General features: G+C 50.5%; 1 protein-coding gene across 4 annotated transcripts in view; it reads right to left on the minus strand.

Annotated features, from left to right (window-relative positions):
• Nucleotides 1–7,607, minus strand: part of ITPK1 (inositol-tetrakisphosphate 1-kinase) — a 179,275-nt gene extending 171,668 nt beyond the window's left edge. Inside the window, exons 1-2 of one of the 4 annotated variants that reach the window (XM_063715713.1) lie at nucleotides 7,311–7,607; nucleotides 6,299–6,535 (exon numbers count right to left, since the gene is read on the minus strand). In XM_063715713.1, coding sequence (XP_063571783.1) covers nucleotides 6,299–6,535; nucleotides 7,311–7,430 — 357 coding nt within the window. In that variant the 5' untranslated portion in view covers nucleotides 7,431–7,607. Of the gene's footprint in view, nucleotides 1–6,298; nucleotides 6,536–6,996; nucleotides 7,148–7,310 lie in introns of those variants that run through there. The other 3 variants (XM_063715715.1, XM_024231475.3, XM_024231476.3) reach the window with 3 other exon arrangements.
• Between the last annotated feature and the right edge of the window lie 18,717 nt (nucleotides 7,608–26,324).

Consider the following 26,324-nt stretch of genomic DNA (forward strand, 5'->3'; position numbering starts at 1 on the left):
GAGTTCGAAACCAACCTGGCCAAGATGGCGAAACCCAGTCTCTACTAAAAATACAAAAATTAGCCGGGCGTGGTGGTGCACGACTGTAGTTCCAGCTACTCGGGAGGCTAAGACAGGAGAATCACTTGAACCCAGGAGGCAGAGGTTGCAGTGAGCCAAGATCGTGCCACTGCACTCCAGTCTGGGCGACAGAGGGACACTCTGTCTCACACATACACACAAAAAGTATGAAAAAGTAAAATGCCTGTGCCCTCTGACCCAGCCCTCCTCATCTAGCAAGGTATACCCAGGCAAGGAGACGGGGTATTGTCATGCTGCCCATACCAGCAGAAACCAACACCAGGGGAAGAAACATGTTCCATCCTTTTAAGAACTGGACCACACAGCTGTTTTAAAAAAAAAGAGGCAATGATACAAAACTTTCTCCAAATGAAGCAGCGATGTGGAGTTTCTCCAAGACACACAGTCCCATGCAATGTGCAAGAGCACAACAGTAACACATATGGAGAGACACACACGTGCACGCGCCCCTGTGTGTGCATAAACACCTATAGAGACAGACTGCCCCAGGGAACTGGAACTCAGCAATGAGAAGCGAACGGGGCTGATGTTTCATTGTATACTTTAAGTCCTCTGAATTTTTTTTAATATGTGCATGTCTTAAATATTCAAAAAGATACAGAAAACAATAAATGTTAGCTAGTAATAGTAACAAGATTACTAGTGGAGACTTGGCATTTTCAGGAAATCCAGAACAAACTCTTCTCAATCTCCAAACTTAAAAAAATACAAGTAGCATCTTAACATAAATTTCTCAGCTTCCCCATCCATAAAATAGGTGGGGACAGCACCTCCGCCTCCTGGAGGACTGTAATATTCAGATGGGCCATGTGCTGAAGGAGAACAGAACCCCACTGTGTGCTGAAAGGCCACCAGGCAAGCCTGGGCCCCCTCCTTAGCTATGCCCACTGAACGGTTTCAAATCCGCAAACCCACATCCCTGCAAGATGATCAGTTCAGCCATCATGGCCTTCAGGGTGACTTGCAAACTGCCAGAACCAAGAACACTAAATCTACAAAGGCCAAAGGTCCCTGAATAGAGAGGCATCCGTGGGCAGAGACCCACACACTCACTCCACAGGGACGACGACAGCAGCGGCCGCCGCCACTGACAGAACTCCAGGCACTATCCTGGACCCTTTAGCAAATTCCCTCATTTGATGCTCGCAACCCTAAGCTAAATTATTACCCTCACAGATGAGGAAAGTGAGGCACAGAGGGGTAGAGAATGTGTCGAGGGTCACAAGGCACATGGGCAGTCAGTCGTGGAGCCAGGCCTGAAACCAAGGCAATCCCTTCAATAGACAATCCATGTGCACACGGACGCTTCCTCCCATGTGAAGTTCTGTTTGCTCCCCAGGAGGCTGGTAGAAAGTGTTCATTTGCAAGGCTGGGTTATGAATACTCCCTGTGCACTGCTGCAAAGGAAACCTAAGTCAGCACCTCCTCCCACCTCTGCACCCCCGAAATGGTGGCAAATCCAGACATTAAAACAAATAAAAAATACCCACCCACAGACCAGCATCACTTAATCCTGGAAAAGATCCTCCTTCCTCCCCCCAGAGTATCTCCCGAAAGAATTCCAGACCAGAATGCTAAGCCATCCCTGCAGAAAAGGACCTTGGAGATGGCCCTATTTTAAAGGAACAAATGTAGGGCCCAAGGGGAAGGGACAGGCCCGGTGGCATGCTACACTCTCACTGGCACGCCTCCCAAGCCAGTTTATTGTTGACACCAAACTCCCAGACCCGTGAGAGCAGACGCAGGCCTGGGCTACCTACCAAGGGTGCTCATAAACGTGAACATTAATGAACTCCTCAGTCCCTTCTAAGGTATTGGGACAAAAGGGTCCCTGGTGGGATACCAAGGTCTGAGATTGCTCCAGAAACACGTTTCTTGCAAGCCGAGTCAGCCCAGCTGGCCTCCAAGTCTCTGGAGGATGAGAAACTCATGGACATTCTTGTGCTTCTGTAGCCTCCTGGAAGCCCCAGCCTAACCTGGGCAAATAAACAAGGGAAGCCACATTCTCAGCGCAAAGGCCTCAGGAGTGGACTCAAGAAAGCCCTCTAACTGGCTGTGCAGGTCCTGTAGACTCCCAGAGCCTCTGTTTCCTCATCCCTCCATCCCAACGAGGGATGTCCTCATCCCTCATTCCTCATCCCTCCATCCCTCATCCCTCCATCCCTCATCCCTCCATCCCTCATCCCTCCATCCCTCATCCCTCCATCCCTGGGCTGCTGGAAGGATTAAATGAGATGAGGTCCCTGGAAGCACTTCATTAAAAGTCAGCAATTATTACAGTAAAGACAGATGAGGTTCACCCAAATTTTATATGGAAAGCTTCACCAAGTCATGTGCCTCTTCCGCCCCCACCTCCTGCAACGTAGGTTCAGCCACAGAAAGAATGGAACAGAGAGGAGAAGCTGGAGGAGAGGAGGAGGCACAGAAAACATGAGCTGAGGAAACTGGGGCCAGCCAGCATTCCCCAGTGAGGCACTGTACAGAACTACAAAATTAAAAATTAAATTAATATCACCCAGTATTTCCAACTAACAGCTTTAATTTCTTCACTCCCCCTCTGAAGCCCCTTCTGAGCATCTAGAAAAAGCCACAAAGGCTGTAATCCCAGCACTCTGGGAGGGCAAGGCAGGCGGATCACCTGAGGTCAGGAGTTCGAGACCAGCCTGGACAACATGGTAAAACTCCATCTCCACTAAAAATACAAAAATTAGCCAGGCGTGGCGGCGCATGCCTGTAATCCCAGCTCCTCAGGAGGCTGAGGCAGGAGAATAGCTTAAACCTAGGAGGCGGAGGTTGCAGTGAGCCGAGATTGCGCCACTGCACTCCAGGCTGGGCGACAAAGCGAGACTCCACCTCAAAAAAAAAAAAAAAAAGCCACAAAGAGGGGGTGGTGTGGGAGACTTACAAGGTTGCTCCTGGGCTAAGGAAGGCAGGTGGGAGGGGTACAAGAGAACACAACCAGAGCCGTGTCCCCAGAGAAAGGGGAAGAAGCAGGATGGCAACAGGAACAAACAGTACCACTGACAAACAAGCGGATTCAAAGGCCCATCTGCTGGCTAGCAGAGCCCCATCCTATCAGAGTGCACACCTGAAAAGGCTGGCGCCTGTCCCTACCTACGGCAGGTGGGGCACTTCCCATGAAGTGGCTCTAACCACCACCCACTGTTGCCACCAACGTGCACTACCCCCCAAACCCTCCCCCCAAGACAAAGGTTACACTTGCAGAGGGGCTCAGCTTTGCAAGGAATGTGTCCTGGGGGCTAAATAGCAGCCACCAGACCTCTGAAAAGATAATGAGGGGGACTGCCTTATTGTCGGAGATGCCCAATCAGAAAGGCAAGTCTCAAGGTAGCCAGGTTGGACCCATTCTAGAAGTTAAAGGAAAAGACCAAGAGTCCGGAACCTGCCCCCTCTCTTGATGGGTTTCCCCATCTGTAAGACAAAGGGGCTAGATGAGATGATGGCCAACATCTCTTCCTGCTCTGAGATCAGATTTTTACAAGGCCGGACAGTCAGCTAAACAACCCACCTCGGGTCGGACCATTCGGGTCATTCTTTGCCCAAACATTAAGAGCAGGGCCATTTTTTTTTTTTTTTTTTTTTTGAGATGGAGTCTCGCTCTGTCACCCAGGCTAGAGTGCAGTGGCACGATCTCAACTTACTGCAACCTCCGCCTCCCGGGTTCAAGTGATTCTCCCGCCTCAGCCTCCTGAGTAGCTGGGACTACAGGCGCCTGCCATCATGCCCGGCTAATTTTTGTATTTTTAGTAGAGATGGGGTTTCACCATTTTAGCCAGGATGGTCTCGATCTCCTGACCTCGTGACCCACCCACCTTGGACTCCCAAAGTGCTGGGATTACAGACAGGAGACACGGCACCCAGCCCAGAGCAGGGCCATTTTCAAATACCTTTAGACTTTGTCATTAGGGAATTCATAGACAATTCATCACCCGTCGTCAATACAGAAGCCCTGCACCCCCAGATTCTGAATGTGGAAAACATGATAATGTCCTTTGCACTGTCTCTCAGCCACTGAAGTCTCATTGGCCCTCACACCAACCAAAACAACCTCACGGGGCTCCCTGGTCACTGGCTCAACAGTTGCAGCATTTTGCAGCCAGTATAGAAATGTGGCCACCAGGGGGCACTGCCCTGAAAGTAATAAAGAAGAAACGGAAAAACTCTTTTTGGTGTTTTCTTTTCCTTCTTAGGCTTAAGCGATAAAATATCTAAAGCTTCCCTAGTGAAAACACAAAGTGGGCTTCCTCGGGTTCTAGAATGGCCCTGATGCCTTCTGCCTTCTTTGAAGCCAATATTTTGGCCAAAGGAAGGCAACTAGACTTTGAAGACAACAACCCTTTCAGAGAAATTAATGCTCTACTCCCCAGAACGTTGATAGCATAGCTTGCCCTGAACCTCCCACCCCTTTAAAGGAAGAATGTCTACAAGGTCAAGCCAATCTGCAGGTCCAGCACGAGGACCTAGTTGTGAGTCTTGGCGAAGAATATTTTGCTAGAGCCTCCTAATTACCAAGCAAAACAAGCCAACCCAATGACAAGCCTCAAGCTTGAGTTGCAGACACAAGATGACATAAATACAGACAGCAGTACAAAGGGTGCGAGGTATTCGCTGGGATTTCCCAAGTCTTATATGACTGCAGGGGGAGCTCCGGTGCCTTACATCAGAACTGGACTTCGAGAACATGCCAAAGGGGCTGCTCCAAATTTCTTCAGTGTCTTAGAATGCCCTTCCCACAAGTGAGTGTATCCGCGGTACAATGTTCAAGTACCGTTTTGTAATGTTCCAAGGGTTCTAAGACTCATTTTCAAAGCTCTGGCTTCGAGCTCCTCCTGATTTCTTCATGAATTGCTGGGGCCACTCTGCATGCCCTAATGATCATGAAGAGCCTGTCTTCTAGGGAAACCGGCCTGGGAGAAGGAAGGCAACCCCATCCCCAGACCAAGGGATAAAGAACCAGGCACTATCCTGTACAAGCTGTGCCCCTCTGGCTGCAGGAAGAGCGCCTGAGGGGCTTGCACGGGGCAAAGGAGCAGCAGGCCCTTGGGACAGGCATCAGGCACACAGAGGTGCTGCCAGGCTCACCTGCGCATGCCAGCTCAGACCAGCCACGGGCCCCCAGGAGCACCAGGGGATACGGAAACCCAACTGTTCAATTCTCCAAGATGTGTGGGGCCCCCACAGGGACAAAAATGCAAGTAGAGCCCATTTTCAAAAATCAATCTAACAAGCTGCATCACAAAAGGTTTCCACCTGGAGTTTGCAAAAGGCTTTCAGAGCTAGATTCTCTTACGCTTGCATTGAGAAAAGGGCTTAACTGCTTCTTAGAGGCAAAGCTACAGTTGTGGAGCAAGGGAAGGCCTACCTGACCCAAGACTCAGTAGTTCTGTAATTTATTAAGAACGTGATCTGTTAAACACCGGAGACTCCGCCAAGGAGCACCAGCATGGTGGGAGCAGGGGCACACAGCCCAGATGGCAGAAGGCCACTCCACACCACGGGCATTTACCCAGCACTTTCTACGCATCAGCCACTCCCTAGCTGCGGGACCCCAAGTGAGGTACCCCGCTCCTCTGCCGATCGGTCCCCCTTCTCAGACAGGTGGCCCAGAATGACCACCCTGGCCAATTTGCAGGGCTGCTGCGGGGCTCTAATGAGACAGCAAATCACCACATACATGCCAAGAATTGCTACTCGCTTCAACTGGGCTTAACCTCATGATATGCAATGACAGCCTCAAGAGCCGAGCACACGCGGGGCACATAGTAGACGGTCCACAAACGTGGGTGCCCTTTCTTCACGAAAGGGAAGGGGACGAAGGAAGAAAAACACTCCGGTCCAAAAGTACCCTCAAGTCCTTACCCCACAGCGTGGATGCCCCGATTTCCCAGGTCCCTCCGCAACCTTCAGCAGCACTCCCACCGCGCCCTGGGCTCCTGGGGGCCTCCCCAGCCGGGTCACAGTGCACCTGAACGCCCCGGTCCGTGCCACCTCGTCCGCACTGGCCACCGCTTCCCTGGAACGCGGCCGGCGGCCGCCACCGCCACCTGGCTGCTCGGACTCAGTCTCCCCGCGCGCCGCTTCTTCCCATTTGGCTCGGATCTCCCAAAACAACCAATGAGGCTGCACCGGGCTCGGGCCGGGGTTCACTGGGCTCGGGCCGGGGGTCCCCGGGCGCCGGCGCCGCGTCCCTCCTTACCTGCACAGCTCGGCGAAGGCCTGGAAATTCAGCTTCTTGATTTTCTTCTCGCTCAGCCAGTAGCCAACTCTCTTCCCTTTCAGAAAGGTCTGCATCTTCCTCCTCGGGCGGGGAGCCTGGGTCCGGAGGAAATCGCCCACAGGCCGAGTCTGGCGGCCGGCGCGCGCCGCGAGCGAGTGGGCACCTCCTCCCGGCGGCGGGGACGCGGAACGGGGATCGGAGCTGGGGCGCGCAGTCCTGCCGCGCGGGGCGGGGCGGGGCGCGGCGGGCGGCCGGGAGGAGGGAGCGGCGCTCAGCGCGGAAGGCCACTGGCTGGGCCAAGCTGCCACCGCCCACGCCCCCGCCGCCCGCGGGCTCGCCCGCCCGCCCACCGGCTCGCGAGCGCCGCGCCGCCCGGCCTGCCGGCCGGGGTTGGTGCACGGCTGAGCCTGAGTCTGAGTCGGAGCTGGGGCCAGGGCCCGCAGGAGGGGAAGCCGGGCCTCCGCAGACACCGCCCCCGCCCTGCCCGCCCTCCCGCCGCGCGGGCCCGAGCCACACGCCCTCAGGCGGCGGCAGAAGCGCGGCCTCCGAGCCCTTCCTCCCTCCTCCTCCCGCCCGGGTCCTCGCCCTCTGATGTTCCGAGCCGGGCCGTAACCCCCGGGCGCGCTCGGATCCCGGCGGGGCGCACGCGGCCACCCGACCCGGCCCGAGGTCCTCACCAGCCGCCCCCTCCGCCACCACTTCCTCCTCGGCCTGGTCCCCGCGCGCTGCCCGCCGAGAAGGGCGGCGGCGAGCGCCCGCGCACTCGCCGCCCCTGCCCGCCGCCGCCCTGCGCTGGCCCGGCCGCACCGCTTGAGCCCGCGGCGGCGAGGAAGCGGCGGGGCGGCCGCCAGGGGGCAGCGCCGCCCGCAGCCTCTTAAAGGAGCCGCGCCGGCCCTAGCGGCTACCGGGCGCCTGTTTGTGTCCCCGGGTGCGGGGTGCGGGGCGCGGGGCACGGGGCTGCCTGGGGGCGGCCGTGGCCCGGCGGTCTTACTTCGGGAAGGGAGCTGCGGTGTGGGCGTGTTCCGCCTGCCCTTTGGGGGCGACCGAGCCGCTGAGTTTCGGAAACGTCTCTGTACCCCCAGCAGGGTTCAGCACCCCCAAGGCAATCCATTGCAACTGCGCCCGGACGGAGACCTTCCAGGAATTCGCCCCTTCCCTCGAGGAAGCGGACCCCGGCCCAGGATGGGGCCCCCGGGGGGGGGGTGAACACCCAGGGGCCCTCCTAGGCGTAGGACGTGACCACCAGCTCTCACTCTAGGTCCCCTTCACGGAGGGGGGAAGGGGCGGGGACTGGAGGCGACAGCGACAACAGCGGCCGTCCCCGGAGACCCCTTCCTCAGGGGTGCGGGTCAGCGTCGGCGCCGGGGAGTCACTAAACCCCGCCTACCCTGCCCTGCCCTATGGGGCAGCCAAGGAGCTTTCCTGCCTCAATGGTCTCTGGGTTTGGGAAGGAGAAACGGACTTCTCTCCCCAGGCCCAGGCAGGAAAAATGGATTCCCGTGGAGGGAAGGCTCAGGAAAGTTTGAGAGGAGACACTGAAGCTGGCCTTGGAAATCAAGGAGATTTTGATGGAGCAGGGAAGGGGGAAGAGCTTGAATTGAAGCTGGCCAAGTTGCCAGCAGGTGACAAAGACTCCCCTTGACCACACTTGAGTCAGGCTCCTCCGAGACCTCTTTCTGACCAGGCCCCGACCCTGGGCTCTGTCCTTGGCCTTCTTAGTCCAGTTTTAGCCAGAATCCTGCTGTCAAGAATATCTCCACGCTTGGTATGTGATCACCCTGGCCGGCCTACATTAAGAAACTCCATCTCAAAAAAAAAAAAAAAGAGACAAGGATCTCTCTATGCTGCCCAGGCTGGAGTGTAATGGTGCAGTCATAGCTCACTGCAGCCTCGAACTCCCCTGCTAAACTGATCCTCCCACCTCAGCCTCCTGAGCAGCTGGGACTACACTGTGTTGCCCAGGCAGGTCTCGAACTCCTGGGCTCAAGCTGTCCTCCCACCTGGGCCTCCCAAAGTACTGGGATTGCAGGCGTGAGCCACCCCGCCTGGCTCCCTTGCCATCTTTAACGAGAATCTGGTTAATTTTTTTCTTTAACAAGGTAGAGAAAAAGGATGGGTGGAGAGTGGAAAAGGCGATGGGTGGGAAACAGGACTCCTCCAGGGAGCCAGCTAGGGATGGGCACTGCATGCCTTAGGCAAGGGTACTGCGATTTTCTTAGGCCATGGGAGCCTAGAAGGTAAGTGGTGACAGGTTCCAGGGTCAGCTCTGTGGCTTAGAATGCCTGGCTCCTGGGGGGACACGGAAAGCTGGATAAAGGGAAGATCATGGCAAGGACCCCAAGGCCAAGGCACAAGACGGATAAAAGAAGGCTAAGGGAGGCTGCGCACGGTGGCTCATGCCTGTAATCCCAGCACTTTGGGAGGCGGAGGCGGGCGGATCACGAGGTCAGGAGATTGAGATCATCCTGGCTAACAAGATGAAACCCCGTCTCTACTAAAAATACAAAAAAATAGCCGGGCGTGGTGGCGGGCGCCTGTAGTCCCAGCTACTCGGGAGGTTGAGGCAGGAGAATGGCGTGAACCCGGGAGGCAGTGCTGGCAGTGAACCAAGATTGCGCCGCTGCACTCTAGCCTGGGCAACAGAGCAAGACTCCGTCTCAAAAAAAAAAAAAAAAAAAAAAGAAGGCGGCGGCTAAGGGAGTAAAAACAAAGGGGATGGGGGCAGCAACAATAAACTTGATACTTGAAGTCAGCAGTAGGGATTACAGGCATCGACTTTAAAAGTCCTGCTGTTCTTAGGAACTGAAAGACCAGTTGAGGCTGGGTGGTTCACGAGGGTTCCTGGAATTCCCTCACTCCTTTGGCAAACACATGAGAGCCCGGTGTGTGGCAGAGGAAAATGGACACAAGCCATTGATTAGAAACGCGGGGTGAGGCTGGTCGCTGGGAGGCCGAGGCAGGCGGATCACCTGAGATCGGGAGTTCGAGGCCAGCCTGACCAACATGAAGAAACCCCGTCTCTACTAAAAATACAAAACTAGGTGGGCATGGTGGCGCATGCCTGTAATCCCAGCTACTTGGGAGGCTGAGACAGGAGAATCGCTTGAACCAGGGAGGCAGAGGTTGCAGTCAGCTGAGGTGGCACCATTGCACTCCAGCCTGGGCAGCAAGGGCAAAACTCCATCTCAAAAACAAAAAAAGAAAGAAAAACAGAAACGCGGGGTGAGAGCTGAGAGGGAAATGGGAAGGAAGATGGCAATCTGTCCCATTTTGCTGCATTGGGTACACTGTGGCATTGGATCTTGAAGGATGAGTAGGAAGGAGTTCAGTGGGGGAAGGAGGCAACATTCCAGGCAAAGGGGAAAACAGGTGCGAAGTTTCAGAGGGTGAAAAGGCAAGAACACCGTAAATAAGGGCACGGTAAGATGGAGATGGGCAGGAAGATGAGGCCTGAGCAATGGACCAGGGGAACTTGGGAGGGACACTGAAGACAGTGTGTGTGTGGTCACTTCCGAACAGGAGGTGGATGAAGTTCTTTTTTTTTTTCTTAATATTATTTTATTTTATCTTATTTTATTTTTTCATTTTATTTTATTTTATTTTATTTTATTTTTTGAGATGGAGTCTGGCTGTGTCATCCAGGCTGGAGTCCAGTGCGCCTCCCAGGTTCAAGCGATTCTCCTGCCTTGACCTCCGGAGTAGTAGCTGGGACTATAGGCACGTGTCACCACACCCGGCTAATTTTTGTGGGTTTTTTTTTGTCTTGTTTTTTGTTTTTTGAGATGGAGTCTTGCTCTGTTGCCCAGGCTGGAGTGCAGTGGCGCAATCTCAGCTCACTGCAAGCTCCACCTCCCGGGTTCATGCCATTCTCCTGCCTCAGCCTCCTGAGTAGCTGGGACTACAGGCACCCGCCACCATGCCCAGCTAATTTTTTGTATTTTTAGTAGAGACGGGGTTTCACCGTGTTAGCCAGGCTGGTCTCAAACTCCTCACCTCGAGTGATCTGCCTGCCTTGACCTCCCAAATTGCTGGGATTACAGGCGCGAGCCACCATGCCTGGTCTGGATGAAGTTCTTTTGGTATCTTCATCTGTAAAGTGGGGATAAATGCCCCACCCAGAGCTGTTGAGAAGATTTAAAGGGCCAGCAGAGAACTTGCCTGGAGGACAAAGTATATACAAGGGCATGGCCTTCCTCAGGCTCACAGGAAGCCCCTTATTTAAGGCCCACCCCAGGGCCCTGCATCCTTCCCCTGATTACAGCCTCCCCCAAACCCTTCTTCCTTCTGGCCTTCTGAGTTGGAGCTAGGTAAGGCTCGTCCTCACTGGGACTTCCAAGGTGACCACAAATGTCCTCTGTCTCTAGTTCTCAACTCGACCACTCATTTGCTATGTGACGTTGTAGGCCACTTAGCCTATCGAGTCCTCAGATCCTCTATCCTACCTCATAAGGTAAACCTTGCTCCATGAAAGGAGTTGAAAATACAGCCAGATGAGGTGGTGCACACCTGTAATACCAACTACTTGGGAGGCTGAGATGGGACGATCGCTTGAGCCCAGGAGTTCGAGGCTGTAGTGCACAATTATCATACCTATGAATAGCCTCCACACTCCAGCCTGGGCAACATAGCGAGACCTCATGTCTAATAAATAAAAATTTAAAAGACTGGGAATGGCGGCACACCTGTAGTCCCAGCTACTCAGGAGGCTGCAACAGGAGGATTTCTTGAGCCCGGGAGTTTCAGGCCATCCTGGGCAATACTATGAGACTACATCTCAAATAAATAAATAAATAAATAAACCTGCAACCCTCGTTTGCCTTCTTTGGGGTTAAAAAAATACAAAAAAGAGGGGGCTATGAGGTCTAAAATGCGTGGTATTATGGGGGCAGTGGCGGAATGGGGAAAGGGTAAGAGTAGTGATGTCTCCCTTTGGAACGGGGAGAACAGTCTTTAGCTTCACAAAGACCTGGCTTGGGGGTCCTACTTCAGCTCTTCTCAGCTTGGGCAAGTCACTTAAGTGCTGTCTCCGAGCTCCAAGTGGGAAAACTAAAGCTTAAAGGACTGTGGTGGCCGGGCGCAGTGGCTCACACCTATAATCCCAGCACTTTGGGAGGCCAAGGCAGGCGGATCACCTGAGATCAGGAGTTCGAGACCAGCCTGGCCAACATGGTGAAACCCCGTCTCTACCAAAACTACAAAAATTAGCCAGGTGTGGTGGCAGGCATCTGTACTCCCAGCTACTCAGGAGGCTGAGGCAGGAGAATTGCTTGAACCTGGGAGGCGGAGGTTGCAGTGAGTCAAGGTTGTGCCATTGCACCCCAGCCTGGCGGACAAGAGCGAGACTTCATCTCAAAAAAAAAAAAAAAAAAAAAAAAAAAGTTAAAGGATTGAGGTGAGGACCAGAACACAGTATGAGACTTGGTTCTTAGCAGGCCATCAGAAAAGGTGCCTGTTAATGTCTCATCCAAGGATTTTTCACTTGAGCCCCAGGTAAAGGCTACTACCCACCCCAGGGCTACAGGAACCCCTGCAACTGCCAGAAATGATGTGCATAATGGTCATAGCTTTCAACAAACTCTCAAAAGGTCTGTGAACCACCCCAAAAGTTGAGTCACTGATTACTTCAACTTCCTTTTCCAATAAAGAAACGGGCCCAGAGAGAGAAGGGGATTTATTCAAAGTCACAGAGCAAGTAGGTGAGAAAGTAAGAACCAGGATCCTAGAGCCAAAGGTGTACACACACACACACACACACACACACACACACACACACACCTCACCGTTCTTCTGGGGATCACACACACACACACACACACACACACACACCTCACCGTTCTTCTGGGGATCAGGAGGAGGAAGGAAGGGGCGGGTTCTAGGACTGGGACCCCTGCCTTGGGTGGAACAGGATCTTCCTGCTGCTCAAGTGGAACCAGGGTCCTCCCCACTTTTCTCTGAAATCCTGGGCCGATCATTCTACATGTTTATCTTTGTTTTAAGGTCTTGGTCATCCCACAGGGCACTCAAGGACTGGGATCATCATTCAGAGACATCCAGCCTTGACTAAGGGAGTGGGCCTTTTTGCCTATCCCACCCCTGCCCAATCAAACAGTGTTTGGATATGGGCTGATTCCAGGAATGGACATGACCTTGAGCCAAGTATTTATCTGATTCACTACTTGTCAGTTTCTTTCATTTCCAGGAAACCCATCAACTCTTCCCCACTTGACTGTTCTGAGCCAGAACTATCTAAATTGGATCTGATCAGTCTATAGTTAACCCTCTCCCTCTAGGCTCCCAGCTTAAATGGCTTCCCACTGTACTTGGAATAAAGCCAAAACTCCTTGACAAGGACAAGGCCTCCTAGCTTCATCTCCCTCTCTATTCCCATCCCTCTCTGCCTGCTGTGCTGGCCTCTTTTAGTCCCTGTGCTCCCTAGGGCCTTTAGACATGTGATTCCTTTTTCTGGAATGTTCTTCCCTCTCTTTGCTTGTTAGCCCATTCACCAGTTCTCAGCTCAGGGGTCCCTTCCCTGCTGTTTCAGCCATCTAGCTCTCTGTAACTCCAGGGGTGGTGATGATTACATTTGGCTTTTCACACTGCTTGAGTGCTTGATTAATATTTGTCCCTACCACTAGACTGTAAGCCCCTTGAGGGCAGGGACTGAGTAATTTTCTGCTCAGCCCTGTATCCCATAGCATACAAGTAGGCTCACACCTGTAATCTCAGCACTTTGAGAGGCTGAGGTGGGAGGATCACTTGAGCCCAGGAACTCAAGACCAGCACTGGCAGTATAGCAAGACCCATTTCTATTAAAATTTATTTATTTATTTATTTAAGATGAAGTCTCATTCTGTCACCCAGGCTGGAGTGCAGTGGTGCAAACTTGGCTCACTGCAACCTCTGCCTCCCGGGTTCAAGCAATTCTCCTGCCTCAGCCTTCCAAGTTGCATGGGACTATAGGTGTGCGCTACCCACCCGAGTTTTCGCCATGTTGGCTAGGCTGGTCTGGAACTCCTGGCCTCAAGTGATCCGCCTACCTCTGCCTCCCAAAGTTCTGGGGGATTACAGGCATGAGCCACCGCGCCCTGCCAATTTTTTTTTTTAATTAGCCAGGTGTGGTAGCACATGACTGTAGCCCCTGCAACTCAGTAGGCAGAGGTGAGAGGATCACTTGAGCCCAGGGGGTTGAGGCTGCAGTGAGCCATGATCGCAATACTGCACTCCAAGCCTGGGTTACAGAGCAAGGCCCTGTCTTAAAAAAAATAAAAATAAAAATAAAAATAAACTAGATGATGCTAAGAATCTGGGTTCTCTCTGGATTCTAAATGAAGCCAAGCTGCCTCTAAGAGCCCTCTGCATGCAAGGATGCTCAGGAAATATCAAGTGAATGCAGGCCAGGTAAGTTTCTCTAGGTGGTCTCAGACCTCTCAGGGGAGAGGGACAATGATTGACATGGAAGTTAAATTTGGTAGTGCAAGACACAGTGGCTGGGCGTGGTGGCTCATGCCTGTAATCCCAGCACTTTGGGAGGCCAACGTGGGCAGATCAATTGAGGCCAGGAGTTCAAGACCAGCCGGGCCAACATGGCGAAAACTGTCTCTACTAATAATACAAAAACTTGGCTGGGCACGGTGGCTCACTTGTAATCCCAGCACTTTGGAAGGCGGAGGAGGGCAGATCACCTGAGGTCAGGAGGCCTCGGCCTCCCAAAATGCTGGGATTATAGGCATGAGCCACTGCACCTGGCCATGACCATGTATTATCTGTGATTGATTAACTGTGTGACTGTGGCAGGCTAGTAAATCTGTCCAAACCTTAGTCTTATCATTCATTAAATAGCAGTGATCATCAGACCTAGTTCATAAGATTGTTAAAAAGTTTAAATGAAAAACAAATTTTAATAAAATGTTTAAAAAGAAAAGGCTGGGTGCAGTGATTCACACCTGTAATCCCAACAATTTGAGAGTCTGAGGCGGAAGGATTGCTTGAGGCCAGGAGTTCAAGACCAGGCTAGGCAACAGAGTGAAACCCTGTCAAGAAAGAAAGAGAGAGAGAAAGGGAGAGGGACGTGGGGAGGGAACCTACATCAGCCTCCTGTGTAACTGGAATTACAGGCGTGCGCCACCATGCCCAGCTAATTTTGTGTGTTTAGTAGAGACAGGGTTTCACCATGTGGGCCAGGCTGGTCTTGAACTCCTGACCTCAAGAGATCCATCCACTTCAGCCTCTTAAAGTGCTGGGATTACAGGCATGAGCCACCATGCCCGGCTGACAAGGCCTTACTTTGTTGCCCAGTTTGGTCTCAAACTTGTGACTTCAAGTGATCCTCCTGTCTCAGATGCCCAAAGTGCTGAGATTACAGATATAAGCCACCATGCCTGGCCCTGCATCTTTTTTTTATATATACATTTTTATTTTATTTTTATTATTTATTTATTTGTTTATTTATTTTGGAGACAGAGTCTCGCTCTGTCACCCATGCTGGAGTGCAGTGGCACAATCTCAGCTCACTGCAACTTCCACCTCCCAGGCTCAAGCGATTCTCCTGCCTCAGACTCTGGAGTAGCTGGGATTACAGGTGCACGCCATCATGCCCAGCTAATTTTCATATTTTAGTAGAGATGGGGTTGCCCAGGCTGGTCTCGAACTCCTGACCTCAGGTGATCCATCTTCCTCAACCTCCCAAAGTGCTGGGATTACAGGCATGAGCCACCATGCCCAGACTATTTTATTATTATTTTTATTTTTATTTTTATTTGAAACTGAGTTGCACTCTGCTGCCCAGACTGGAGTGCAGTGGCATGATCTTGGCTCACTGCAACCTCCACCTCCCAGATTCAAGTGATTCCCCTTCCTCAGCCCCCCAAGTAGCTGGGATTACAGGTGCTCACCACCACGCCTGGCTAATTGTTGTATTTTTAGTAGAGACAGGGTTTCTCCATGTTGATCAGGCTGATCTCGAATCCCTGACCTCAGGTGATCTGCCGCCTCAGCCTCCCAAAGTGCTGGGATTACAGGCGTGAGCCGCTGCGCCTGGCCACATTGTAATTTTTTTAAAATTAATTTTACTTTAAGTAATACAGATAGGTCTCATCATGTTGCCCAGGTTGGTCTTGAACCTCTGGGCTCAAGTGACTCTCCCACCTCAGCTTTCGAAAATGCTCGGATTATAGGCATGAACCACCACACCCAGCCTACATTTTTATTTTTATTTATTTAGTATTATTATTACTATTATTATTATTATTATTATTAGAGATGGGGTCTGCTATTTTGCCCAGGCTGGTCTAAAACTCCTGGGCTCAAGCAATCCTTTCACCTCAGTGTCCCAAGTAGCTGGGACCACAAGTATACACCATCATGCCTGGCCAGGTGATGTAATGTGGTGTGTATGGTAACTGGTAACTGCGTAGTATAATGCAGTGTGTATATGCGGTGTGTTTTTAACTTGCTATATTAGTTCATTTTCACACTGCTGATAAAGACATAACCAAAACTGGGAACAAAAAGAGGTTTAATTGGACTTACAGTTCCACATGGCTGGGGAGTCCTCAGAATCATGGCAGGAGGGCAAAGGCACTTCTTACGTGGTGGCAGCAAGAGAAAAATGAGGAAGAAGCAAAAGTGGAAACCGCGATAAACCCATCAAATGTTGTGAGACTTATTCACTCTCACGAGAATATCACAGGAAAGAATTGCCCCCGTGATTCGATTATCTCCGCCTGGGTCCCTCCCACAACACGTGGGAATTCTGGGAGATACAATTCAAGTTGAGATTTGGGTGGGGACACCACCAAACCATATCACTTGGGTTTTTAACCCAAGTGTAGGGGACTGGGCTTGGTGGCTCACACCCAGCACTTTGGGAGGCTGAGGCAGGCAGATCATCTGAGGGCGGGAGTTTGAGACCAGCCTGACCAACATGGAGAAACCCCATCTCTACTAAAAATTAGCCAGGCATGGTGGTGCATGTCTGTAATCTCAGTTACTCGGGAGGTGGAGGCAGAAGAATTGCTTGAACCCCTGAGGCGGAGGTTGCGGTGAGCCAAGATCGCACCATTACATTCCAGCCTGGGCAACAAGAGCAAAACTCTGTCTCAAAAACAAAAAAAAAACAAAAAAAAAAGCCCCAAGTATAATACAATGTGTATGGTAGGCTGCTGCTAAGTAAAGAAAGTAAGGGACCACGCGCACATAGATGCGTTTGTGTGAATGGAGAACGTCTCAATCTGAAAAGATGCACAAGAAACCATTCATCTTTTAAAAATAACGTTTGTTTTGTTTTGTTTGGGACAGAGTTTTGCTCTTGTTGCCCAGGCTGGAGTGCAATGGTGTGATCTCGACTCACCACAACCTCGGCCTCCTGGATTCAAGCGATTCTCCTGCCTCAGCCTCCCAAGTAGCTGAGATTATAGGAATGTGCCACCACGACTGGCTAATTTTTGTATTTTTAGTAGAGATGAGGTTTCACCATATCAGCTAGGCTGGTCTCAAACACCTGACCTCAAGTGATCCACCTGCCTCAGCCTCCCAAAGTGCTAGGATAACAGGTGTGAGCCACTGCACCTGGCCTAGAAATTAGATCTAAAGTCTTGATTAGAGTCAAGTTAAAAGCTTTGGGCTGAAATACGTTATAGATGGTGTTATGTATGTCAGAAAATACAGAAGGTCTGGTTCTTCTAAGATTTTTACATATGTCCGCACCCGTGGAACCAAAGCCCAAATCAATATAGAGAACATTCCTAGCTCCCCAGCTACCTCTGGTGCCCTCTCCTTGATAATATCAATGCAATGCAATGACTATAGCAATGCAAGAATTGCCTAATACAAGACGTTTCCTCTGTATGTGTCCTTTGATTTGTCATCTCCCTTGCGTGGGGGCATACAAAACAAACTTCTTATATTAGGCAGTTCTTGCATTGCTATAAAGAAATACCAGAAGGCCAGGTGCGGCGGCTCATGCCTGTAATCCCAGCACTTTGGGAGTCTGACGCAGGTGGATCACGAGGTCAGGAGTTCAAGACCAGCCTGGCCAACATAGTGAAACCCTGTCTCAACTAAAAATACAAAAATTAGCCAGGTGCGGTGGCGGATGCCTGTAGTCCCAGCTACTTGGGAGGCTGAGGCAGGAGAATTGCTTGAACCCAGGAGGCGGAGGTTGTGGTAAGCAGAGATCATGACACTGAACTCCAACTTGGGTGACAGAACGAGACTATGTCAAAAAAAAGAAAAGAAAAGAAAGAAAGAAAAGAGAAATACCAGGGACTGTTTTTGTTTGTTTGTTTGTTTGTTTAGATGGAGTTTTGCTCTTGTTTCCCAGGCTGGAGTGCAATGGCATGATGTCAGCTCACCGCAACCTCCGCCTCCCGGGTTCAAGCGATTCTCCTGCCTCAGCCTCCCGAGTAGCTGGGATTATAGTTATGTGCCACCACACTTGGCTAATTTTGTATTTTTTAGTAGAGACAGGGTTTCTCCATGTTGATCAGGCTGGTCTTGAACTCCCAATCTCAGATGATCCACCCACCTCGGCCTCCCAAAGTGCTGGGATTACAGGCGTGAGTCACTGCGCCCAGCTGGCCCTGAGTAATTTATAAAGAAAAGAGGGCCAGGCGCAATGGCTCAGGCTTGTAATCCCAGCACTTTGGGGGGCCAAGGCGGGCAAATTACCTGAAGTCAGGAGTTAGAGACCAGCCTGGCCAACATGGTGAAACCCAGTCTCTACTAAAAATACAAAACTTAGCTGGGCTTGGTGGCAGGAGCCTGTAATCTCAACTACTCTGGAGGCTGAGGCAGGAGAGTTTCTTGAACCCGGGAGTCGGAGGTTGTGGTGAGCCGAGTCGGCACCACCGCACTCTAGCCTGGGTGACAGAGCAAGACTCCGTCTCAAAAAAAAAAAAAAAAGGTTTAATTGGCTCAGTGTTATTCAGGCTCCACAGTAAGCATAGTGCTGGCATCACTGGCCTTCTGGGGAGGCCTCAGAGAGCTCATACTCATGGCAAAAGGCAAAGCAGGAACTTGGGCATCACGTGGCAAAAGCAGGAGCAAGAGAGGTAGAGAGTAGAGTGGAGGTGCCATGCACTTCTTCTTTTTTTTTTTTTTGAGACACAGTCTTACCCTATTACGCATACTGGAGTGCAGTGGTGCAATCTCGGCTCACTGCAACCTCCACCTCCCAGGTTCAAGCAATTCTCCTGCCTCAGCCTCCCGAGTAGCTGGGACTACAGGCATGTGCCACCATGCCCAGCTAATTTTTGTATTTTTAGCAAAGACGGAGTTTCACCATGTTGGCCAGGCTGGTCTCGAACTCCTGACTTCAAGTGATCCACCTGCCTCGGCCTCCCAGAGTGCTGGGATTACAGGCTTGAGCCACCGCACTCGGCCGCCATGCACTTTTAAAGGACCAGATCTCTCATGAAATCGAAATGAGAACTCACTTATCTGGTCCTTTAAAAGTGGATAGCCCCAGCCATTCATGAGGGATCCGTCCCCATGATCCAGACACCTTCCACCGGCCCCCACCTCCAACACTGGGGATTACATTTCAACATGAGATTTGGGCGGAGACAAATATCCAAACTACGTCACTTCTATTCTGACTTTTATCACACAGATGAGTTTTGCCTGTTTCCGTAATTCATACACACAGAATCTTATAATATGAACTCTTTCAGTCAGCATTATCTATGAGATACATTCACATTGTTGTGTGTATCACATTTAGCCCCCATTATTGACTGATTTCTTTGAATGAATCTGCCACGGTTTTATTGTTCGTTCCCTTGCTGATAGACCTCCTAATGGTTTTAACGCCAATTGATACTCTTAACTAAATCCATGATTTCCGGCCGGGTGCGGTGGCTCACGCCTGTAATCCCATCACTTTGGCAGGCTGAGGCAGGCGGATCACGAGGTCAAGAGATCGAGGCCAGCCTGGCCAACATGCTGAAACCCCATCTCTACTAAAAGTACAAAAATTAGCTGGGCATGGTGGCACACGCCTGTAGTCCAGAGGTTGCAGTGAGCCGAGATCGCGCCACTGCAGCCCAGCCTGGCGACAAAGAGAGACTCCATCTCAAAAATAATAATAAATAAATAAATAAATAAATCATGATTTCCTTGGAGGTGACAAAACTGACCAGACACTAAAGTCAGCTGTTATTCCTGAAAAAGTGGGATAGGAGAGATTTAAACTGACTTTGCAGGTCTGGTGGGAGGGAAGTGATTCTATTCAAGAGGTGCTCATTTAGTGTATACACAGCTACCCTGAATCTGGTTTCTAAAGAACTCTTAAATACCTGGCTTCATGGCTTTCTATAGCCACCCTGCAGAGAGGGGCATGCTCTCCCCATCTGCTGGAATGAGGGTCCTGATGGGTGAAGTGCCCCCTGGAAGTCACAGAGCAATGGCAGGGCGGGGCTTTCCCCCTCATATTGGGCTTTCCCCACCATCCTTCTTACTGTGAGGTCAAGGAGAGGAGTCTTCTCAAGACCTCCAGAGGAAAGAAGGAAGGAAATACTCAGAGAGCAAGGCAGTACCCTGGAGTTTTGAAATCTTGCTGGCTGTAGCAACATGCCCTTTGTACAGACTGATAAATGGAGTCAGACAGAGAAAGCCAGCAGCAGCCAGCCCTGCCTGCTGCCTGGGCAAGGCCAAGCCCCAAGATCACAGCCTCCTTGGGCAATGCTGGCTCTCTGCTCACACCATTGTTTCATGCCCAAAACCAAAGTGGTGAAAAAGCAGTGGCCAGGCCCAAGTGTGGGGTTTGTCTCCATGACACTCCCCTTCTATGACAGCTGTTCTCCTACCAAAGCCTGGGAAATGTTCCTCTCAAAGCCATTAGCTCCTTCCACGCCAAACATTTAGCGACATTCCTTTAGTCCTCTGTGGCACTTAGAAAACATAGCTATTGAGTAACTATATTAAGAAATGCCATCTACAGCCCATCCTTGGCCAGCCCCACAAGCCCCAGTGACGTCCACCCTCCAGGGTCATGGGGAAGGAGGCCCCTGGTGGCCTCTAGGGTCCTAAATTGCTTTTCCTGGCACAGTCCCACCCTCTGGGCTCTGCTAGACAGACTACTGCAATGGCACCTCATTTTACAAGAACCCTAGATTAAAAAAAAAAAACCACACACACACACCAAAAGTTCACAGCACACGTGTCTCAGCAGTCAATGCTTCACCAGCCCCCTCCTGGGTCTAAAACAGGATTCCATCTACAGTCCTGTGTCTTAAACACTGCTTTCAAACTCCTGTCAATTGTAGAAAGGGAAGCATCACACCCACCACCAAGAATTGCACTTCTCCAACTTCAGTGAACACGAGAATCGCCTGGGAATTTTATTTATTTATTTATTTATTTATTTTTGAGATAAGGTCTTGCTCTGTCACCCAGGCTGGAGTGCAGTGGCATGATCATGGTTCACTGCAGCCCCAACCTCCCGGCTTCAAGTGATCCTCCTGCCTCAGCCTCCCAAGCAGCTAGGACCATACCCGGCTATTTTTTTTTCATTATTTTTTTGTACAGATGGGGTCCACTATGTTGCTCAGGCTGGCCTTGAACTTGTGGGCTCAAGCAATCCTCCTGCCTCTGCCTCCCAAAGTGCTGAGATTACAGGTGTGAGCCACGGTACCCGGCCAGGGAATCTTGTTAACATGCATATTCTGATTCAGTGGGTCTGGGGCGGGGCCTGAGACTCTGCATGTCTAGCAGGTGATGCTGATGCCTTGGGTTCACTGGTCACTCTGAGCAGAAGATACTAAAAATGAGAACAAAACACAAGTTCCAGAGTTCCCTGGCTGCGTATTAGAATCACTGAGGAGCTTTAAAAACAGACACCCCTGTCTGGATCCCACCTCAGACCAACTGAATCAGAATTATTGGGGGAGGGCCGGGCACAGGGGCTCACGCCTGTAATCCCAAGACTTTGGGAGGCTGAGGTGCGAATTGCCTGAGGTCAGGAGTTCGAGACCAGCCTGACCAATATGGTGAAACCCTGTCTCTGCTAAAAATACAAAAATTAGCTGGGCGTGGTAGTGTAGTCCCAGCTACGCAGGAGGCTGAAACAGGAGAATTGCTTGAGCCCTAGAGGCAGAGGTTGCAGTGAGCTGAGATTGTACCACTGCATTCCAGCCTGGGTGACAGAGCGAGACTTGGTCTCAAAAAAAGAAAAAAAAAAAGGAATTATTAGGGAAGAAGGGGCTTGGAGGGAAAGTTGGACCCCCAAAATAAACATGAGCTGCACCTCACATGTGCCAGTGATAATGATATGCAGTGAAATGACGCAAACCCTCTGCATCCAAGATTAGCATTAGGAAATGCAAAAGACAAGTCTGCCCCGAAGTGTTTAGGTGCCCATGGAGATTGAGAACTATTGCACTACACCAAAATATGGGAGAAATAAAGCATAAAATTTTCATCATCATTTATAATCAGGTTCTCAATATTCTCTCTCTCTCTCTTTCTCTTTCTCTCTCTCTCTCTCTCTCTCTCTCTATATATATATGTTTTTTCTTTTTTTTGAGACAGAGTCTTGCCCTGTGGCCTGGATTCAAGCAATTCTCCTGCCTCAGCTACCCAAGCAGCTGAGATTACAGGCGCCTGCCAACACACCTGACTAATTTTTGTATTTTTAGTAGAGATGGGGTTTCACCATGTTGGTCGGGCTGGTCTCAAACTCCTGACCTCAAGTGATCCGCCTGCCTCAGCCTCCCAAAGTGCTGGGATTACAGGTGTAAGCCTTGGCACCCAGCCATATATATATATATATATATTTTTTTTTTTTTTTTTTTTTTTTTTTTTCTGGGACAGAGTCTTTTTCTGTTGCCCAGGCTAAAGTGCAGTGGTGCAATCACTGCAGCCTCAACCTCCCAGACTTACATGAGCCTCCCACCTCCCACCTCAGCTTCTGGAGTAGCTGAGACCACAAGTTTGCACCACCATGCCTGCCTAATTTTTTTTTTTTTTGAGATGGAGTCTTGCTCTGTCACCCATGCTGGAGAACAATGACACAATCTCGACTCACTGCAACCTCCGCCTCCCGGGTTCAAGCAATTCTCCTGCCTCAGCCTCCAGAGTAGCTGGGATTACAGGCACTTGCCACCACGCCCAGCTAATTTTTTGTTTGTATTTTTAGTAGAGACATGGTTTCACCATGTTGATCAGGCTAGTCTTGAACTCCTGACCTCAGGTGGCCCACCCACCTCAGCTTCCCAAATTGCTGGGATTACAGGCATGAGCCACCTCGCCCAGCTGTTTTTTTTTTATTTTTTGTAGAGATGGGGTCTTACCATGTTGCCCAGGCTGATCTCAAACTCCTGGGCTCAAGCAATCCTTCCATCTCGGCCTCCCACAGCACTGAGATTACAGGTATGAGCCACCACTCCCGGTCTGTTTTTTTGTTTTGTTTTGTTTTGAGACAATGTCTCTCTATTGTCAAGGCTAGAGTGCAGTGGCACAATCATAGCTCACTGCAGCTTTCAACTCCTGGGCTCAAGCCATCCTCCCGACTCAGCCTCCTAAGTAGCTGGGACTACAGGTGTGTACCACCACACGGCTAATTTTTTAATATTTTTGTAGAGACAGGATCTCACTATGTTGCCCAGGTTGGTTAGGGCAACTCCTTGAACTCCTGGCCTCTAGTGATCCTCCTGCCTCAGCTTCCCAAGTAGTTGAGATTACAGGTAGCTATTATTTATTTACTTATTTATTTTGAGATGGAGTCTCTGCCGCCCAGGCTGGAATGCAGTGGTGTGATCTCGACTCACTACAACCTCTGCCTCCCCGGTTCAAGCAATTCTCCTGCCTCAGCCTCCTGAGTAGCTGGGATTACAGGCATGCACCATCTCACCAGGCTAATGTTTGTATTTTTGTAGAGGCGGGGTTTCACCATGTTGGCCAGGCTGGTCTTGAACTCCTGACCTCAGGTGATCTGCCTGCCTCGGCCTCCCAAAGTGCTGGGATTACAGGCATGAGCCACCGCGCCCGGCCAGGTAGCTATTATTTTTTTTAACTGTGAAGAATATTGAACTTTGAGAGGCCTAGGCAGGAGGATCACTTGAGGCCAAGCTCAAGACCAGTCTGAGCAACATAGCAAGACCTGTCTCAAAATAATAATAATAATAATAGCTACCGTGCGTGCACTTATAAGGTTTCGACATGGTGCAGACAGCATCACATACAGTCCTCATAACAGCGCCATCTGTCTGCCAGTTATTTCCTACCACTTCCCAGCTGAGAAAACTGAAGGGCTGAGAGGGTAAGGCACTCTTCCAAGGTCACAGTCAGTGAATGTTGAGGCCAGAGCTGAACGCAGGGCCAGCTGAAACCACAGCCCATGGGTTCAGCAACCTACAGTCAGACCAAACCCTACTCATCACGCTTTTGTTTTTTTGGTGTGTCTTTGTTTGTTTTTTTGATACGGGGGCTTGGGTGGGGAAGAGGAGAGAGAAGCAACCACCCATTTTTACACAGCCCTTGAGCTAAGAATGGTTTTAATATCTTTAAGTAGTTAGGGGAAAAAAAATCAAAAGGGCCTGGCGCTGTGGCTCACACCTATAATCCCAGCACTTCGGGAGTTCGAGGCAGGTGGATCACTTGAGCTCAGGGGCCTGGCCAACATGGCAAAACCTCATCTCTACTGAAAATTCAAAAATTAGGCCAGGCGCAGTGGCTCACGCCTGTAATCCCTGCACTTTGGGAGGCCGGCGTGCGTAGATCATGATGTTAGGAGTTCAGGACAAGCCTGGCCAAGATGGTGAAACCCCGTCTCTACTAAAACTACAAAAATTAGCCAGGCGCGGTGGCAGGCACCTGTAATCTCAGCTACCCAGGAGGCTGAGGCAGGAGAATCGCTTGAACCCGGCGGACGGAGCTTGCAGTGAGCTGAGATCGCGCCACTGCACTCCAGCCTGGGCCACAGAGTGAGACTCTGTCTCAAAAAAATAAAATAAAATAAAATACAAAAATTAGCTGTGCGTGGTGGCGTGCACCTGTAATCCCAGCTACTCAGGAAGCTAAGGCAGGAGAATCGCTTGAACCTGGGAGGCAGAGGTTGCAGTGAGCCAAGATCGTGCCACTGCACTCCAGCCCAGGGGACAGAGCAAGACAATGTCCCGAAAGAAGATAATAGTTCATGACAAGTAAAAATGATAGGAAATTCAGATTTCAACATCCATGAATCAAGTTGTGTTGGAACACAGCCACACCCATTCCTTTAAATCTTGCCCGTGGCTCCTTTCCTGCAGCAAAGGCAGAGCTGAATAGTTGCGACAGAGACCATACAGCCTGTAAAGCCTAAAATACTTATATCTGGCCCTTGCCAGAAAAGGTTTGCTGAACCCTGCTCGAAATGGTTTCACTGTTTATAAATTCTCCGCTTTTCTTTTTTTTACACTCAAATGATTATTCTTCTTACCCCAACGCTCTGCTAAATTTGAACATGTATGTAGTTGCTTTTATAGGGTTGGTTAACATAAACCAATTGATTGCTTCGCTAAGACTTTTTTTTTTTTTTTTTTATGAGAAGGAGTCTAGCTCTGTCCCCCAGGCTGGAGTGCAGTGGCGCAATCTCGGCTCACTGCAAGCTCCGCCTCCCGGGTTCACGCCATTCTCCAGCCTCAGCCTCCCGAGTAGCTGGGACTACAGGCACCCGCCACCAAGCCTGGCTAATGTTTTTGTATTTTTAGTAGAGACGGGCTTTCACCAGGTTGGCCAGGATTGTCTCGAACTCCTGACCTCGTGATCCGCCCGCCTCGGCCTCCCAAAGTGCTGGGATTACAGGCTTGAGCCACTGCACCCGGCCGACTTTTTTTTTTTTTAAACTATAGTTTTGTTTTGTTTTGTTTGATACAAAGTCTCACTCTGTTGTCCAGGCTGCAGTGCAGTGGCACAATCTCAACTCACTGCAACCTCCACCTCCTGGGTTCAAGTGATTCTCCTGCCTCAGTCTCCTGAGTAGCTGGGATTACAATTACAGGCGTGCACCACCACGCCTGGTTAAGCTTGTCCAAGATTTCTTGTACCGGTAGATGGATTCAAATCTATGGATGCAAACCTATTGAGCATTCGGGTGTGTGAAGCCATAAAGACATTTACAACAGAAGGAGGTCTTAGAGGCTTAGTTTTCTCACACGTGTAGCCACTGCTAGTTTTCCTTCCTGGAGTCTGGGCCAGGCCTGAAAAAGGCAAACTAAGAAAATCAAAATGACAAACTGAAGACAGTGAGGTAGCACCTCCCCCAAGTTATTCCATGTGTTTATAGCATAGATTAAGCATTTATTTAGCAAACATCTGTTAAGGCCAATTACACACTCTGCAGAGTCAGAGAGGAAAGCGGCAGCTAGGTGTGTGGGTTCATACCTGAAGTCTCAGCTACTTGAGATGGCAGTGATGCCATCATAGCTCACCTCAGCCTCATCTGACTAATTTTTGTATTTTTTTGTAGAGACAGGGTCTTATTTTGCTGCTCAGACTAGTCTGGAACTCCTGACCTCAAGAGATCCCCTCTGCCTCAGTCTCCCAAAGTGCTGGGATTAGAGGTATGATCCACCGTGCCCAGCCAACAAAGAATAATTTTTATAGTATGTCCCAAATGGGCTGTGGGATATACTTTTTTAAATTATTATTTTTATTATTTTTTTTTAGCAATGTCACTCAGGCTGGAGTGCAGTGGTATGGTCATAACTGCCACCCCAGCCATCCAGGCTCAAGTGATTCTGCCACCTCAGCCTCCTGAGTGGCTGAGACCACAGGCAGGCGCTACCATGCTCGGCTAACTTTTTATATTTTTTGTAGAGACAAAGTCTTGCCCTGTTGCCCAGACTGGTCTCAAACTCTTGGGCTCAAACGTTCCTCCCACCTCAGCCTCCCAAAGTACTGGGATTACAGGTGTGCACCACCATGCCTAGCCTATTTTTTAAAAATAGTCACTTTTTATGGGAGATTACAGTTTAACTGGGCCTTCTGTATTTTATCTGGCGACATTACCCATGAAGAGCACTGTCCA

Source organism: Pongo abelii, chromosome 15, assembly GCF_028885655.2.
Source record: "Pongo abelii isolate AG06213 chromosome 15, NHGRI_mPonAbe1-v2.0_pri, whole genome shotgun sequence".
Lineage (NCBI taxonomy): Eukaryota > Metazoa > Chordata > Mammalia > Primates > Hominidae > Pongo > Pongo abelii.